This window comes from Heterodontus francisci, chromosome 24 (assembly GCF_036365525.1).
Source record: "Heterodontus francisci isolate sHetFra1 chromosome 24, sHetFra1.hap1, whole genome shotgun sequence".
Lineage (NCBI taxonomy): Eukaryota > Metazoa > Chordata > Chondrichthyes > Heterodontiformes > Heterodontidae > Heterodontus > Heterodontus francisci.
The window spans coordinates 68,650,422-68,667,997 of NC_090394.1; the positions used below are offsets into that span (position 1 = coordinate 68,650,422).

The window sequence follows — 17,576 nt, forward strand, 5'->3', positions numbered from 1 at the left end:
AATAATCACGGTGAGCTGTTGCTGCTAGTCACACCTCCATAGGTACCTCGCCTGACGGGAAATATAAATTTTGGGTAAGTTCCTGGAAAACTGGGGGATGGGTATTGGACCAGAGAGTTGAAGAGGGCTACGGTTCCTTTTTAACCCTGATGTGGTTTGAATGGTCTAAAATTGTTCTTCGCAAATCTGTATTTTTCTTGCAGTTGTTTAAAGGCAAGTTCTACCACTGTGATGGACATGACACCAGGAATATCACAAACAAGTCGGAATGTTTCCAAGCTAACTTCAAATGGGTCCGCCGTAAATATAATTTTGATAATCTGGGACAGGTATGTTTGAAATTGTATATCTAATACAATAATCAATTAGGGATGGCATGATGTAAAAAGGCAACTTATTACATTAATAAATGTAATGCCCTTCTTGAAAACAGGAGACAGCAATAAGCCTGAAAGTTACAGGCCTGCTTATCTATTTTCCATTGTTGGTAAATTATTTTAGTAGCATTTTCCTTCTGGGGGCAGGTAGAGGATGTCGAGATTGTTTCCAGGTCATGATCCCACCCCCAGGGGGAAGCAGTCACAGCCCCCAATTTTAATGGGGCAGACTGTTATTGGCTAGAGGGCAGGCTGGGAGGCCAATTGGCGGCTGCGGGGAGGCAGGACTGAAAGAAATTGGGCCCAATTTAAGCCCATCACAGCAGCCATTACTGTGACTGCCGTTTCAGTGCATTATTTGATGGAGTAAAGCTGGAGCAGAATCGGCAGAGGCCTGGAACCTGGGGAAGGTTCATTTTGCTGATGCCGATCTGTAGGTCATCCTCGAGGAAGTGAGGAAGACGAGGGAGGACATCTTCCCTGAGGGTGGCAGGAGGAGACCACCCTCTCAAACTAAACAGGCCTGATTGAGGCTGCTGACACAGTGAGCAGACAGAATGTGGTCCACAGAAACTGGGTCCAGTGCAGGAAGAGGTTACAATGCCAGACACTCAGGACAGACCTCTGGATATTCAGTCTCCAGCAGACACACCAGCTGAGGAGCGTGAGGGTGCTGGCTGCTCCTGAGCATGGGAGGAATGTGAGCCCAGGGCACTTACTGACCTCTCAGAATGGCTCAGAGTCAGAGTGCTGCTGAGGACCTGCCAGCACTGAAACATGCAGCTTCCTTCTGTATATGAGCCATTAGCATTGGCCATAGAGGCCAGCGGTGCCTGATCTCGCTCCCTTTTGCCCTCGCAGGAGAAACAGGCAAATAATGCCCACGGGAGGACCCAGTCAGGAGGAGGGGTTCCATTTCTGTATGTTATCACCACATTGGAAGAGGGAGCCATGGAGATCACCAGGGTCACTGTTGCAGAGCAAGTCGGAGAAGACAAGATGGGCATCTTTGGTGGAGAGGGTGAATAGAGACTGCAATGCCTACATTAAGAGGTGCATTGAACTCCAGGCATCCAACTGCATGCCAAAGACTGAGTTACATTAGGAAGCCTCGGCATTGTGGAGGCTTCTGCTCTCCAAGGCTAGTTCTCATGATCTTTTCTTGCGTATCTCCCAGGTGCTGATGTTGAGGCATTAAGATTGACTCCTTCACCATCACTGGGCTTAGCGCTGCCAGAGCAAAGCTCAGACCAAGCACTGTCACAACTTACAAGCGCTCCCTCCACCAGTACAGATACCGCCACGTCGGTGGAGCCTTGCGCATGATTACATAGGGTGGCACTGGGTGATGGGCACTTAACAAGTGTGGAGGTGGCAGAGGCAGCTATGAGCAGACCCCCTTGGAGGATGGCAGACAGGCACAGCCGTGCTCAGCTGACACAGTTGCAGTGCTTCGGAAGTCACAGGAAAAGAGGCTCTACTTTGGCCAGCAGCAACAGATATGCAACCGCATGTCAGCGTGCCCTGAGGCAGCGCAGTCGTGGGCTGAGAATGGAAGAGTCCATTCAGCTCACGTGCGCCATCATGGCTCAGGGCTTTGAGTGCATGAGCTCCTCCATTGAGAGAGTGGCCACCCTCATGGAGAGCCATATGCGGCAGCACTTGGAATGCCTGCAGGAACTGTGCACTGACGTTCAAAAGATACGTGCCGCACTATGTAGTCTTGACCGGTCAGTGGAATTGATGGCAGGGAGATGTTCGGAGGGGATGCCAGTTGCACCCCAGCTGTTGTTCCACTCCAGCCATCCTGAGTGGCATCCAAGCACTGAGGCAATCAACGAGGAGAATGAAGGCACCATCATCGTCAGCAGTTTCCTTGGCCCCTCTGACTGAGCGAGCATCTATGCAGCAGAGCAAGTGATGGAGATTGCCCCTGCAACGACGCTGATGCAGCAGCTCTGGAGGTAACCCCACTGGCACCTCCCCGACGATGCCGAGTGCCATGTGCATCTCAGCCGCAAGCTGAGACAAGTGAGCAGACTGCCTCCACCTCCGAGTCCACAAGGGGAGCACTGCATAGAAATGGCCAAGAGTGGAGGACACTCTGTTGGGCAGAGCACTGACTGGGTCACTGGGTGTCTATCACATGTAACTGTGCACTTTTTGTCTTTCTGAGCACCATGTCAACATTGACACATGAAGCCAGACATATGAGCCTCCTTTTATTAATGGCTGTACAGGAAAAGAAGGAAGGTGGGGAAGGGGAGCCAGGGTCCATGAATAATGACAGTGAAACCTCTGGGTAGATGTCCTTGCTTCATTGGCAGTAAGGGTTGAGGGGTTCCAGGCTGCATCTTCAATAGAAGTGTTCTCAGAGGTATCTCAAAATGTGTTTCATGCCATGTCAGTCCTCTTAGTTAGAGGCAGCCAGCTGAAACGAGCCTGAATCAGATGATCCCTGACACTGACAGCACCATGACAAGACCCTCAAGTTAGAGCATGGCTACCCAACCCAAGTCATGGCAGCTGGCAGTAAATGAGCACGCACATGCAGGAAGCTCTTGTTGTGGTAACAGACCAGTTGAACATTGAGGCAGTGGAAACTGTTCCTGCTGATGAATTTCACTGGGTGGTCAGTCAGTCAGTGCCTTGATGGCCACATGGGTGCAATCGATGATGCACTGCACCTGGGGAAGTCCAGCAATGGAGGAGAAACCCACTTTCCTGTGTGTCTGCAAGGCCGCATCTATCTGGAATTGTATGTACTGCCCAGCTTTCGCAAATACGGTATCCGCGAGACACCACCAAAGTCCGCAGCTAATCCTTGGAAGGAGCCAGAAGCGAAGAAGTTCAATGCCACAGTGACTTTGATGACTACTGGCAGGGCATGGGAAGCAGTGCTGCGAGGTGCGAGGTCTTCCATGACGAGGGCACAAATCTCTCTGACCATCTGCCTGTCACATTCTCCTCCAGTACTGAGACTTGGTCATCTCAAGATAACTCTGTCTTCAGTGGTAGATCCTATACTGAAGGTATGGCCTCCGCTGCTTTCCTGCACTTGTCCCTCTCTTCTGCCCTCCTGATGTCAATGTCTCAGCCCTCCCTGTGGGGGTGTTGCTCCTCATTGCCACTGGACCCGAAATCTGAGAATCAGGCTCCCATTGCCAGCTGCTGGCTTTCTTCTGCTCCGGTGGCCTCCCAATTGTGTTTATAAGCCTTGCCCCCTCCTCTTGTGCCCCCATAATGCCAGCAGGGTGATGATCCCCTGCACTGCCCAAGTGCTTTCTGACCACTCTCCCCGCAACCTCTATTCACCCAATGGCACCTGTGTGCCAACAGTTGAGTCCCCGTCTGTGCTGTTCGACCTTTTGTGGTGTCCACCTAATTCCCTGGAGTGGCCATGACTGCCTCCCTTTTCTTTATCCATCACCATGCACCTGGTCTACTCCAGACCCAGCTGCAGTCCTTGCACCCCTGCCAAAATGTGAACATGGCCATCAACGAGCTCTTAATGAGCTCTTTAATGACCGTAATAACCCTTATTACTTGATCGTACGGGTTCTTGGGGCCATCCTACTCCCACCCTGGTGAAACTTGCTGATGTCGAGAATGGCCTACTCCTGCTCCTAATTCATATGTTCGTATGGAAATGGGAAACCATCACGCTGGCCGGCGCCAGTATTTTCATCCCCCGCCTGCTTCCGTTCTCGCTTCCAGCAGGATCTAAAAATCCAGCCCTGGTGCCTATAATATGGGATGTGGAATTGGAATAATAACTTTATCAGTTTTCTGATCCGATAATGGAATACTACTGTTCTAGTTAATGTGGACAGAAACATGGCTGGTGGTGTAACCTCCATTATCAACTGACAATAATTCTGAGGTCTTCAATGAAACAATGTTATTTTGTTCTTTATACAGATAATTTTGTTTGGACTAATTTGTATTTTATTCATCAATTTTTGCTTTCATTTTTAAAGGCCAAAAAAACAAATATTTTATAAAAACTGATACATGTATTTCTTTCTGATGCTTTCCAGGCATTGATGTCACTCTTTGTTTTATCCTCCAAAGATGGCTGGGTAAATATAATGTATGATGGTCTTGACGCTATAGGAATAGATAAGCAGGTAATACTAAAATACTTTGTAATTCCCTTGCAACAATTTAAACTCAACCAACAGTTTGTTTTTACGTTGGATATAAGATGAATTGCAATATATTTACAGCAACCAAATGAACAGCAGCTTTCTTAATACAAGTAATTGAACTTTATTGCAGGATTAGTAGCAATATTTCTACCCTTGGGAGTCCAAAACTGAGAGTCATAAATGTAAGATAGTTACAAATAAATCTAGTAAATAGTTCAGGAGAAACTTCTTTACCGAGAGAGTTGTAAGAATGTATAACTTGCTACCACAAGGAATAGTTGATTCGATTAGCATAGATGCATTAAAGAAGAAGCTAGATAAACATACAGGGAATAAAACAGAAAATGCTGGAAATGCTCAGCAGGTCAGGCAGCATGTGTGGAGAGAGAAACAGAGTTAACTTTTCAGGTCAATGACCTTTCATCAGAACAAGGGAGGAAGGATATGCAGATAAGTTTAGATGAAGTAGGATGGGAGGAGGCCCATGTGGAGCAGAAACACTTGCACAGTCCTATTGAGCCAAATGGCCTGTTTCTGTGCTCTAAATTCTACGTAATGTTTGTTTATATCAACCTTTTTTGAAACAATTCTGTGCAAACTAACAGGAATGATTGTAACATGAAATCAAAAATGTTCCTTTTTTTATTACGTATCTGGTAGTAGAAACGAATTAGTCCCATGCTTTGTTCTAATTCCGCTCTTTTCTTTTCCCTGCACATTTCTTTCCGATCGGCAGCCACAAAGGAACCACAACCCTTGGATGCTCCTGTATTTCATCTCCTTCCTCCTGATTGTGAGCTTCTTTGTACTGAACATGTTCGTGGGGGTGGTGGTTGAGAACTTCCACAAGTGCCGGCAGCACCAGGAGGCCGAGGAGGCTCGCCGGCGCGAGGAGAAGCGGCTGCGACGGTTGGAGAAAAAGCGCAGGAGTAAGGAACTGTGCCTGGCTGGTCGGTAGTATGTTTAATCTTTCTGAGCCCTGCCTGTTTCCAAACTGGGAAGAGAATGTGATCCCCACAGCATGCCAGTGCATGCTGAGTTCACTTTGCATGATGACCTGAAAAGACTGGTTGCATTGCAGTTTTTTTAATACATCATTTATTTTGAAGAATTTTTTTCTGATGAAAAGAAGTTCCTAATCCTTTCAGACAAAAACACCTACGATGTTTGTGGGGGGATTGGTGGGGAGGGGTGGGTGCGTTAAGAGTTACAACAATATCTGCTAGTCAATTATCAAGCATCTCTGTTGTTTTTCATTAAGATGTTTGTTGCACAGATACACTTTCCCAACAATATTGAAACATGAAATAACTAGTTTTTAAATGGACTTCACATATATCTTTCAAAGTATACATTCCCTGATTGCCATTTGTAGAAAATTCACATTATTATGCAGCACATACCTCGTTAGAAGGTAGGGAAATATAGGAAAATATGTTTGATTGTAAGGAAAAATTGTTTTCTTCTTCCGTTTCATATTTGCCATAAGCAGTAACCCTGAGAAGTCCCAGAGTTTTGGTTGAATGTGGCAGACTCAGAAAGATGTGTAGTTTGTGCTGTGTTTTAGTGCTGTCCTGTTGTCGCAACCTGTTTATCAACTACTATCATGTAGCTATTGTGATTAGAAGGAATATGTCCTATTGCACTCTTGCTGCTAGGCAGTTTTGTTGAAGAATTGTAAAATTTGTTTTTATCATATTTCCGGATTTATTTATTCTAAACACAAATAACAAGCAAAATTGCTTCTCTATTTCTCCCCACTCCTGATCTCCTTTAGCCAGGAGGGTAGGACGATCAATACAGTAGACTTACCCATGGCTTGCATTTACACTGTTTGGTACAACCTAGTTGTCTCCCCCAGAAGATGACTACACAGCACACATGCTTGAAAAAGCATGAGGCTAAATTTTAATGTGTTTTGGAATTCCATGGGCCTCTGTGCAAAAATGAAATTATGCTCCACAACACTATCTGTAATTGCATATGATGAATCTTAATTTCTTATAAATATATTCATGACACATTTTAGCTCAGGCTCCACAGAATTATGACTTTTTGTTAAAGGAGGATTGGACTTCCACAGCTCAGGATGTTCAGTGCACTCCCTTGCCCTTGGTGGAAAATAAAAAAAATCAAACGTCATGAAGGTCACTCACCTGCTGGAGTTGGTTGAGCATCGCTTCTCTTACAGAAATGTCTCTCAAGAGTCTTACTAAATCTTGCATTATGTTATTTTATAACCTCTGAGGTGGCCACTTGGACACTGTCCAAACATGCGGGTGTTTATACTTTATCAACTCTCTCATTCTCGCCAGAGATTTCATTAACATCATTAATGAAAAAAAGTATCATACTAGTTTGTACCCTGCAAGGAGGATTATCATGCATGGTTTACATCCTGCAACATATGTATTATTGCTTCAGACCGTGGAATTAATGCTAGTTTGACAGTGCTGCTGAAGCAATAAAATCTGTACAATGTCCTAGATAACGATGTGCAAGGTGATTATTGATATTAATAAATATATTTAAATAAAAGTAACCAATAAAGCAATGAAAATACATTGTTATTACTGGCCAAACAGATGGTATATAATGAACCCCATGATTCTCTTTTCCAAGGTGAGAGGAATTGGAGCAATAAGAGCAACAACAAATCCAAGTAATATATGCATCTCAATAGGGTCAAGAATGAGATTCTTTCCAGATAAACTCCAGATGGCTTAGGTCCTGAATATCCCTTGCGTGTTTTTATATTAGTGCTTATAAATTGGTAACTTTTCATGGCAAACAACAATAGTTGTAAAAAAACTTGAATTTATATAATACCTTTTAATGTAAGGAAAGTACCAGTTTGCTTCACAGTTAGGCATAAAGAGCAGAGAAAGGAAAGATTCCTTTCAAGTACACCATTTGTTTTGGAAGACCCAAAAAACCCTCCCACTATCATATAATTGACTCCCTTCCTCCCCTGTTTTCTCAGTTGTGACTTTCCCTCGACAACCTTCCCTAACCTAGCACTCTGCAATGCAGCAGTGCATGGTAAATCGCATGCGTTATTGCAAAACTAGCATGTAATATCTGCATGATATATTTCTCACCTCGATAGTTGCAATAGAACAAATTTAACCCATATCATGAACAAGATCCACTCATGTAATTGTTGGCATGGCTTTAGTGCATTTTAAAGCATTTATCTTCATTTTATTTGTCTTTTCAGCAGAGCTCTATAGCAAAGTTATTAGTATGACCAAGATTCTCTTGTTACATAAATGTTAGTGTTAAGAACACTTAATTACTGTCTATCTCAATTTTATAATTCTTATATAGTATACCAAATGTCTTTAACAGAAGGCCACAACATTGCATGTGTGAATTTTTACCACTGACATATTAATTTCTATCTTTAGTAAAAGAAAGTTCATCCTCTTGCTGTGTATCTTGCACTCAGACATTGTTGTATGGCTGTTAAGAGTTGCTGGACTAGCTGTGCTCCTTTGCATGCAACCACAATGCTATTCTCCTGGTGTTTTAGATGCACAGAAATGATGTGACATTGGCAGGAGGTCTTATGCCTCATCTTTTTTCTCAGTTCCTCTGGCCCATCCTCCCCACCAGGTTTCACATTGATGATCTGGAGGAGATCATGGTCTGGGAGTGTGAATATCAGTGAAAACTAGGATTTAATTGTGGGGTTCCTGGTCTATAATACAATGAGAAATGCAGCGTATGTCTACACCACCACCAATAATAACCCATACTTTAATTCAGATCCAGTAAACCAGAAGATATGCATTAGTTGGTGCTGACTCATGCCAGGATTAGCTAAGAAATTAAGTGATTTTAGTGTATTCAATATGTAAACAAAACAGGCAAATACATAAACATTGCTGTTTATTATTTTCCTTATGAAAGTTCAAAGTAATCAAGTTTCTCTGCTTTCCTCTTGTCTCCTCCAGAAGCCCAACGCAGACCTTACTATGCTGACTACTCCCCTGCTCGACTTTATATCCATAAGTTGTGTACCAACCACTATCTGGATCTATTCATCACATTCATTATTGGTATAAATGTTATCACTATGTCCATGGAGCACTACCACCAACCAACTGTAAGTGTGTGCAGAGACGCAGACATATTATCTTGATATAGTTTGAAAATGCTTGTGATACCCATAAACTGTGAATTTAAAATTCCTGTTTCATTAATAATTATAATAAAATAATTTGGCGACACCACGCACCATGTAATACCAGTTTACTAGCCAGTAAAAAGTGCAGTTTAATAAAATGTTTTCATTAAGAATTTTATTCTCGTTAAATTGGGAAACATTAGCACAGGACATTGAATACTTTACATTGTAGGGATGCGGTGTCAGAACCAAATATATCCAGGGCAAGTACGGTACAGTTAGGGCAGGTATAATACAGTTAGGTGGAGAATAAGCTCCTGCTGCTTTCCTCCATCAATGTGCCACTGCTTCATTCTGAGAAGGGTAGCTGCATTTTACCACTGTGACATTTTTGATTTCCCTCTCCAGGCACACTGGGCTTAATTGTCCTGGTCCCACAGAGACGGGTTTAAAGGTGGGACCAGGAGCAAAATTAGAGAATCTTGGGTCAGGGCAGCTCCGCGGTGCAATCTCACCTCTGAGCGATCTTGTTGGAGGCAGGGTCTGACCAGCACCAGCTACCCGCCCAGCAGCTACAGGTAGCGAATTAATCTCAATTTTAAGTCCCCACTTAGGGTCAAATTGGTGAAGCCTCTCAGATCTTCCCAACGGCAGATGAACCCCATTGCCTGGTGGTGACCTCCTGGCAGCAGTCCAGGGAACTAGTGAGGCATCCTTTAAATTCCCCCACACCCCACCCACCCTTGCCCCCGCCCTCCAACTGACCCAGCGCCGCAGGTGCCAAAGGGCCACAGCTATGGCCAGAGACAATCCTGTGGAGGTGTTCCCCCTCCACACTAACGATCTGGCAGCTTTGGCCACACTTATGTTTTACATTTTCATAACTCTTGTAAGGGCACCGCCATCTTGAGGCTCCTTCACGTTCTCCTACCTACATCGACAGCGCCCACCTCTCCCAGTGCGGCTACCGGCTAGACATTGCTGCGGGTCCTCCTATTGGGCCTGCTGATTCCCTGGTCCACCCGCTGACCTTAATTGGATGGGGTCCCCGGAGGTAGCTTCTTAATTGGCTGCCTGTGGGAAGATCTGATTGACGTCCTGCACAGCGGTGATCTTGGCAAAATCCAGCCCACTGTGGCCTCTATGCGTGTGATGGCTGAGTAGTGCCAAACAGACAACTGGATTGAGATGGTTCAAACTCACTTCAAATAGGAGGCAAAGGAAATTTTCCATCCCGTCAGGCTGGGCATGATTTGAACTTGCATCACCAAGGTGAAAGGCCAACTCCTTGTACAGGATAAATCATTGTTAACACAACAAAAATACAACCTTGGGTTATAAATAAGATGTGTTCTACTGAAATACATTTTGATTTTCAGTCATGGCAAGAACATGTATATGCATTTGGGACTGGTGAGTCATTGTCATTTGTGGGACATGTTTTGTGGTTGGCGCTATGTGTTTGTTCCTTATTGGTTAATGTTAATATATCATCTCCCATTAAAAACAATAATCCTTTAGTATTTTAACAATGCCATTTCCTTACCTTGCTCTCCCCCAGTCCCTTGAAGAGGCTCTGAAGTATTGTAACTACGTCTTCACCATTGTCTTTGTCTTCGAATCTATTCTTAAACTCATTGCATTTGGCTTCAGGAGATTCTTTAAAGACAGGTAAGGCAAATTTTTTTCCCTCACTGATGGTGAATTATAGAAATAGCATCACGAAAAGACGCCATTCAGCTCATCACACTTGTGCCAGCGCTGGCTGCTTAACTAGAACAATCAGCCGTCTTGTCTCTCTGCTCCTATTCCCATATGCTTGCTTTCCAAATACTTATTCAATTCCCTTTTAAATTATGTTACATAATCTCTGCATCAAGACTGAACAAAAAGCTGTCTGCAAATTGGATGAGAATGGAAAATGAAAATCTCAGTGTATAATATATTTAGGAGGAACAGAAATGTTGAAAGCTAAGAGGGAATATAAGGAAAGAATTTCAAAAATTATCAAAAGTAATAGGTATTTTACAAGTATGTTAGTAAAAAGAGAATAGTTAAAATAAGAGGAGGAGAGGATTGTCAATTTGTGAAAATAGGGAGAGGGGTATTATGTAAATATTTTACATCAGTGTTCACTAAAGAGAATGGTATTGAAGAGGAGATGAATCCTGAAGTGGTTGAGAGCGAGCGAAGTGATATTATGATGGACAAAAGAAAGTTTTAGTTAAATTATTTAGGCTAAAGGAAGAAAACACACCAGGGCCTGAGGGGATACATCCTGGGATCCTGAAGGAGCCCTGCAACTTGTATTTTAAGGCTCTGTTGAGTGTGTATATGTGCCAGAGGACTAGAGATTGCATGTAATACTGAAGTTTAAAAAAGAAAGCAGAGCTATTACAGGCCAGTTTGATCAACATCTATGCCAGGAAAATTTCAGGTACTTTTATCAAATATAAATTACTAGAAAAGGAGAGAATAGTTAGAATAGCCAGCTCGGCTTTCAAAAGAGACGATCATGCTTGACAGACCTCATAGGGTTCTTTGGGGAGGTAACAGACATGGTAAATGGGGGAAATGCAGTGGATGTAGTGTTCATGGACTTTAGGAAAACCTTTGACAAGATACTGCATAGGAACATTTTAGAGACAGGCACAGTGGCGCAGTGGTTAGCACCGCAGTCTCACAGCTCCAGGGACCTGGGATCAAATCTGGGTACTGCCTGTGTGGAGTTTGCAAGTTCTCCCTGTGTCTGCGTGGGTTTCCTCCGGGTGCTCCGGTTTCCTCCCACAGCCAAAAGACTTGCAGGTTGATAGGTGAATTGGCCATTATAAATTGCCCCTAGTATAGGTAGGTGGTAGGGGAATATAGGGACAGGTGAGGATGTGGTAGGAATATGGGATTAGTGCAGGATTAGTATAAAATGGGTGGTTGATGGTCGGCACAGACTCGGTGGGTCAAAGGGCCTGTTTGAGTGCTGTATATCTAAATCTAAAATCTAAAGAGGTACGGAATTTGGAAAAGGATAGCAAACTGAATTAAAAATAGGTTGGAAAGGGAAATTGGAGCATAGAATGAGTAGAGTTAATATTAAAATATAACAGGAGCTTGTTTGAAGGGAAAGTTGGCTAGTTTGCGGGTATTGATATTGATATTACATTGCTGGTGTTACACACACCACACAAACTGGATGAATAATAAATAATTGGTAGGCAATTAGCTGTGTATCACAGGTAGGTAATTACTAGAACACCACTACCCAGAAATCTGTGTCAACCTAGAGACTTGGGAAGTCACGTGCAAATCTTGCAACAGAAATCAATTAGAAGCCAATGTGACTATCAGCAGAAACACAGTGTCGTAGTACTGAATGGAGGTTGTTTAGGTGGTTGTGTGGCACTCAAAATGGCCTTTCCAGAAAGTTAAATTAAGGATTGCCCATGCACAATGATGAAGTCTGCAAAAGCTTCTGTGGGCTGACGAAATCAAAGTCAACCCTTTAATTTACAGGAATGAGACATTTCTTTTGGTCAACCGTAGGGAAATCATTGCAATGGCAGTTTGTGCCGTCAATGAGATATGATAGAGATCCTTTCATGATATAGTGAGGTCTTTACGCTGCCGAAAGAAACAAAGATGATGGACCAACTCTTACTGGAAAAATAACATGTGTTTATAATACACATTATTATTAATCCATAAATTGACCAGCAAGTTCTAAGGATTAAGTTACACGCCATAAATTATGAAATTCCAGAACTTGCTGGTCGATTTATGGCATTCCGCCTTTGCTTTCAAGAACAGTATCTTGCCCTTAGCCTTCCCATTATTTCTAAAACTTGGTGGATTTGTACATTAATTTCCCATTAAACCTGCTGCTAAAAGTTAATTCTTGTAATTAAGAGCCTAAGTATCCTTTGAATGATGTAACTTAATGCAGAGCCACTCGACCTCTCTTGCTCAGAAAGGGAACAATTTAAACTGTGAAATCTCATTCCTTCAGGTGGTAAATTGTTCTGAGGAATTAAAATTTTTTCTTTTTTTTTCCTCTCTCTCTTAATACAATCTTTCTTGCCCTCTCGTTATATCCCTTTCTGTACTTGATTTGACTCTAATTCATCCACTCTAATTCACTCACCTTCTCTATCGTTCTTCTGTTTCTTTCTCAGTTCTTAAACCTCATTGGTTAAGGAGATACACTATTGGTGTCATTGTTCACTAAGGTCCTGGATGCCCCATTGCCCTTGCCACACCATTAGCAATTCGCACTTTCACCAAGTTACTGCGCAAAAGTTTGTGAGCTGAAGGGTGCAGAAAAATGTCTAAGTAATGCTGTATGCTGTAAGATGCTCTGCTCCAGCAAAATTCGGTGTAACATAGAAAGGAGAGCTACAGTAGTATTCAATATTGTTGCATCCTTTCTGGTCAGAATCTTAGAAGGGAAGGTTTCTTTTTGGCACAATAACTAACTCCAAATAGAACCCTCAATTTCATAAGGGATCTCTTTACTGAGATAATCTTAAAAATAAGATCTTGACCTGTAGACACACTGAGCATTAACTCAATGAAATATTCATAGCAGCTTGTGAAAGCGCAGAAGTCAACAAAGAAAGTGCCTCTAAAAGAAAAAGGCACCATCCCATTGCAACAAATAGATGAAGGCAAACCATGGTATTTTTGGGAGAGGATAATCTTATATTTGTTTCCTTTTCCTCTTATTAACTTCCTGTGCCATGCAGAATACATTTAACGAGACTGTGCATAGCTGGCACTTGACAACCAGCTCCACATGAACTATTCCAGGGTAACTTAACCAATAATTTATTTTTTTCTTCATCCTATCACTGTGGACCAATCTCTGTGAGTCTTTTTAGAAATACATTCTACAACTCCCAGGTCACCATCATCTGAAGAGAAAATGCTCAAGTTTCTTTTCTTATTGTACACCATTGATTAAACCAAACAAGAATTGATCTTAAAATTGTTACACTACACAAATCAAATACCTAAATGTCAAAGTATTGAAATATCACTTGAAATCATGTGAAAATAATTTTTAATGAAGTGTTCTACACAACGTAATAGCGACCTAGGATTTGTTGAAAATACAACCAGAAACCTGAACAAGTTTCATGTGCTGTGCTGCCAAGATTGATGCTTTCAGAAAACAGCTTTGAGCAGTTTTGTTCCCTTTGTTAACATTGTACTGATATTGGTTTCCTTCCAGCAGCATGTAATAGTTCCATAGAGCATTCTGTCCTTTATGGTGTAAATAAAATCATCATTAGGTAAAAGGAGTATAAAACCAATATTAAAAATAAATGCATATATTTATTTCATATATAATATAATCTTGAGTGCAGAATCCACTTTCTAACAAGTTACTAACGAACGTGATCTTAGCTCCATAAATTCAGAATCATGCCTAAGTGCAAGACTGAGCAAATGGTTTATTATAATTAAATAATATTTAATATTGCAAGTTATGATGATGGAAATTTTTAGTAGAAAGGGTACAGCAAAAGTATTTACCAGAGAGTCTGAAGTTGTTAGTTGCCATTTAGTGACCGTTTAGGGCTCATTTTTCCTGATTTGCAGGAGGCATTAAATTGAAGAAAATATGTTTCTTAACCCAATGAAGAAATAATTAAAAGGCTTCATCTTTTCCACACCTGTAGTAAGAAGAGTACTGGAATGGTATCGATGATTCACAATTGCAACTTTATTAAAAAGTATTTTTAATTTGTTCCTTTTATCACAGCTTAGGTCCCCCAGTTGGGGCTTCAATCCCAGTCAAAGATACTTGGTCCTATTCTTTAAAAAAAAAAGTCTCTATTTGGGAAGCACTTATCAACCTATGGCCTGCATGAAATCAGGAACTCATTTGGGGGGAGACGGGCTGCAACCTACTAGTCAGTAGCATGGAGCAACTTAAAGCATCACAAATATTTATTTGAGAATTATGGCCATTATAATTAAATGTAATGCTCACAGCAAAAGCGGGCTAGTTATTTCAAAAACATCTAGAACCGTTACAGTATTGTTTATGTCAAGCCTCAAGTTTTTTTCCTACTTAGCGTTACATAGGAGTTCAGCAGAAAGCTCATCGTGGTATTTATTATATCACAGAATAGTTCTTCAAGTCCTTCACACATGCATACTCCACTGTAATACCCTATATGATGAATTAATACACGAAGGTGTATAAGATGTAAAGGATTATGATATAGCCTATTCCCTGTTAATTTTTGATAGTGCAACTCTAAACTTTTATATTATGAAACATTTACCTAGCCTGCTGTACAGTATATGCAATCCTGTGCTGATATCCCAATATACAAGAATTTAAGTACTAGAAGATTTAGGGAAAAAGAGTAGTAAAAGCAAAGGGCTATTTGACGAGCATGATCCCAACCAAAAGTAAATTGCTTTAACACAAGATAGGTAGACAGCTTATCTGTGAGAACTGTAGTCCCTTTTGTTTAATGGATAAATATGCTGTAAATTTACGTTGTTAGGACCAGGTGAGAAAGGTGTCTAGGAGTCTTTTACTGTCTTCACCTTGTCTTATTGTAATAGGGTTTAATTTTAAACACACTGTGTTTTGAGCTCCCTCCTTGGTGAATCCTTGTTCACCACTTTCCAATTATAAGGCAGATAAATGAGCACACCAGGGTTTCTTAGGTTTAAAGAAGAAAAGGGAAATTTATTAAAACTTAAACTCAAATTTGGTTAACGCCTACAGATATATGATGCACCCACGCTAGCATGCACACGCGATACATACATGCAAATAGGGACAGAAAAGAGCAGAAGAAAAATAAAGTAGAGAGGTTTGAAGCAGGCTCTGAAGGGGGTTTTTTGTTACCCTTTCTGAGTTTCCAGCTCACCGTAGAGTCTTTGATTGTAGACAGCTCTCACTTTTCATTGGGGCCCAGTATTCTTCTCAAACCTTGTTCACATAGGAGACTTTTCTCTCTTTGAGTTTACGTGTCTTCACTGGTTTCTGAAGCTGGTGAGAACAAGATGAGAGCAGACAGAGGAGTGGCCTTTTCCAGTCCAGGAGCCAACAGCTTTCTGAGTTTTAATCCTGTGACCAGTTCAAATTCAAAAAACTCCAACAGTCAGCCAGTCATGTGACTAAACTGGTCTGACCTCGTCTGTTTGTATATTTGGCATCTCAGGAGTTAACCTGGAATGCTTCAATGTCTGGTAATCAAAAGTCCATTGTGGATTAAATTAGAGCAGGGAATAACCCCTTTGTCCTTTGAAATACTGTCTGTTGATGTGCTAATGTCTTTCTCCAGCCAAAATCTCCAATTGTTTTTTTAAAGTTCTTTCTTCACCAACAACAGTTTAAAATCAATGTTCATGTGGCAAAATTAATTTTCCTCATTCTTGGCTTGCCTGATAACTTGTATCAACGAGAGAAGAGAATCTCAGGATTTTGAAAGCTCATGTTATTTATTTCAATTGACAGAGCTAGCTACTATTATTAAATTCACTAAAAGTTCATTTGTCTGATATGTAGAAACTGTGTTCTAAAGAAATAGATTTTATCGATATGTTCCTCCTGTAACAGTGTGAGAACCACAATTCTGGAATCGGGTCTCCAGATATCTCATCTGAGCAAACATTTAGTGTAGAAATATGACAATTGGTGTTCTTAGCTTCAAAACAAACATTTCTGTTAAAATGGATTTTATATGAGAACATTAAAAATATGTATGAGCACGAGTAGGCTATATGGCCCCTTAAGCCTGCTCCACCATTTAATAAGATCATGCTAATCAGTGACATGAATTCCACTTTCCCACCAATATCCCTTGATTCCCTTAGTGTCCAAAAATCTATCAATCTCAGAATTGAAAATACCAAAATGACTGAGCATCCATAGCCATAGAGTCATGACGGTACAGCAGGAAGCCTTTTAGCCCTCTAGGGTAGAGAATTCCAAAGGGTTATAACCTTCTGAGTGAAGAAATGTCTCCTCATCTCAGTCCTAAATGGCCAACCTCTTATCCTGAGACTCTGCCCCCGAGTTCTAGTCAGGGGAAACAGCCTCTCAACATCTAAACTGTCAAGCCCTCTCAGAACATTATATGTTTCAATGAGATCAAGGCTCATTCTTCTAAACTCCAGACAGTATAGGCCCATTCAACTCAATCTCTTCTCATAGGACAACCTTCTCATCCCATGAATCAATCTAGTGAACCTTTGTTGCAACCCCTCTAAGGCAGGCATATCCTTCATTAGGTGCAGAGACCAAAACTGTACACAGTACTCCAGGTGTGGTCTCACTGAAGCCTTTACAATTGCAATTTTCTGCTGAAATATGTCAAAAGTGAACATTGCAGATGTACCTTTGGTTTAAAAAATGTGATTAAAACTGATAACATGCTAGGCCCCCACCTGCCAATAATGATGCACGTCAATTTTGCAATGACCATTAATTTTTAACTCTTTCTGGAGCGAGGAAATGACTTGTTAAACAGATCAACCATGGCTGGAAAAAAACATTTACATACTAACAGACATCGAAGGTGAGAAAGCACATTCCAGGGCCTGCAAAGGAGGACACAATCCACAAGGGCCACGACTGGTTAGACCAACTGGTCACATGACAAACTGGCTGTACCAGGGTTTTCTTTTGAACTGGCCACAGAGAGTTTGAAGGGAGATTGTCTGTTTGCTGCTGCACTGAAAAGATCTCTCCTGTCTGCTCCCATCTCTTTCTCACAAGCCTTGAATCCACTGAAGACACATGAACCCCAAGAGAGAAAAGTCTGCTACAGCGAACAAGGTCCAAGAAGAATACTGGGCTCCAATGGAAAGCAAGATCTACCTACAATCAAGGACTCTACAGTGAGCTCGGAGAACAGTAATAACAACTCTTCAGATATTGCCTCAAGCTTTTCC

The 17,576-nt window shown here is 41.7% G+C and overlaps 1 protein-coding gene across 7 annotated transcripts in view; it reads left to right on the forward strand.

Annotated features, from left to right (window-relative positions):
* Positions 1 to 17,576, forward strand: part of cacna1ha (calcium channel, voltage-dependent, T type, alpha 1H subunit a) — a 538,349-nt gene that overhangs the window by 474,325 nt on the left and 46,448 nt on the right. For all 7 annotated transcript variants that reach the window (XM_068056489.1, XM_068056490.1, XM_068056488.1 and 4 more), the window contains 5 exons: positions 204 to 329; positions 4,418 to 4,507; positions 5,265 to 5,457; positions 8,488 to 8,639; positions 10,222 to 10,331. In XM_068056489.1, the coding sequence (XP_067912590.1) occupies positions 204 to 329; positions 4,418 to 4,507; positions 5,265 to 5,457; positions 8,488 to 8,639; positions 10,222 to 10,331 (671 nt within the window). The remainder of the gene's footprint in view (positions 1 to 203; positions 330 to 4,417; positions 4,508 to 5,264; positions 5,458 to 8,487; positions 8,640 to 10,221; positions 10,332 to 17,576) is intronic.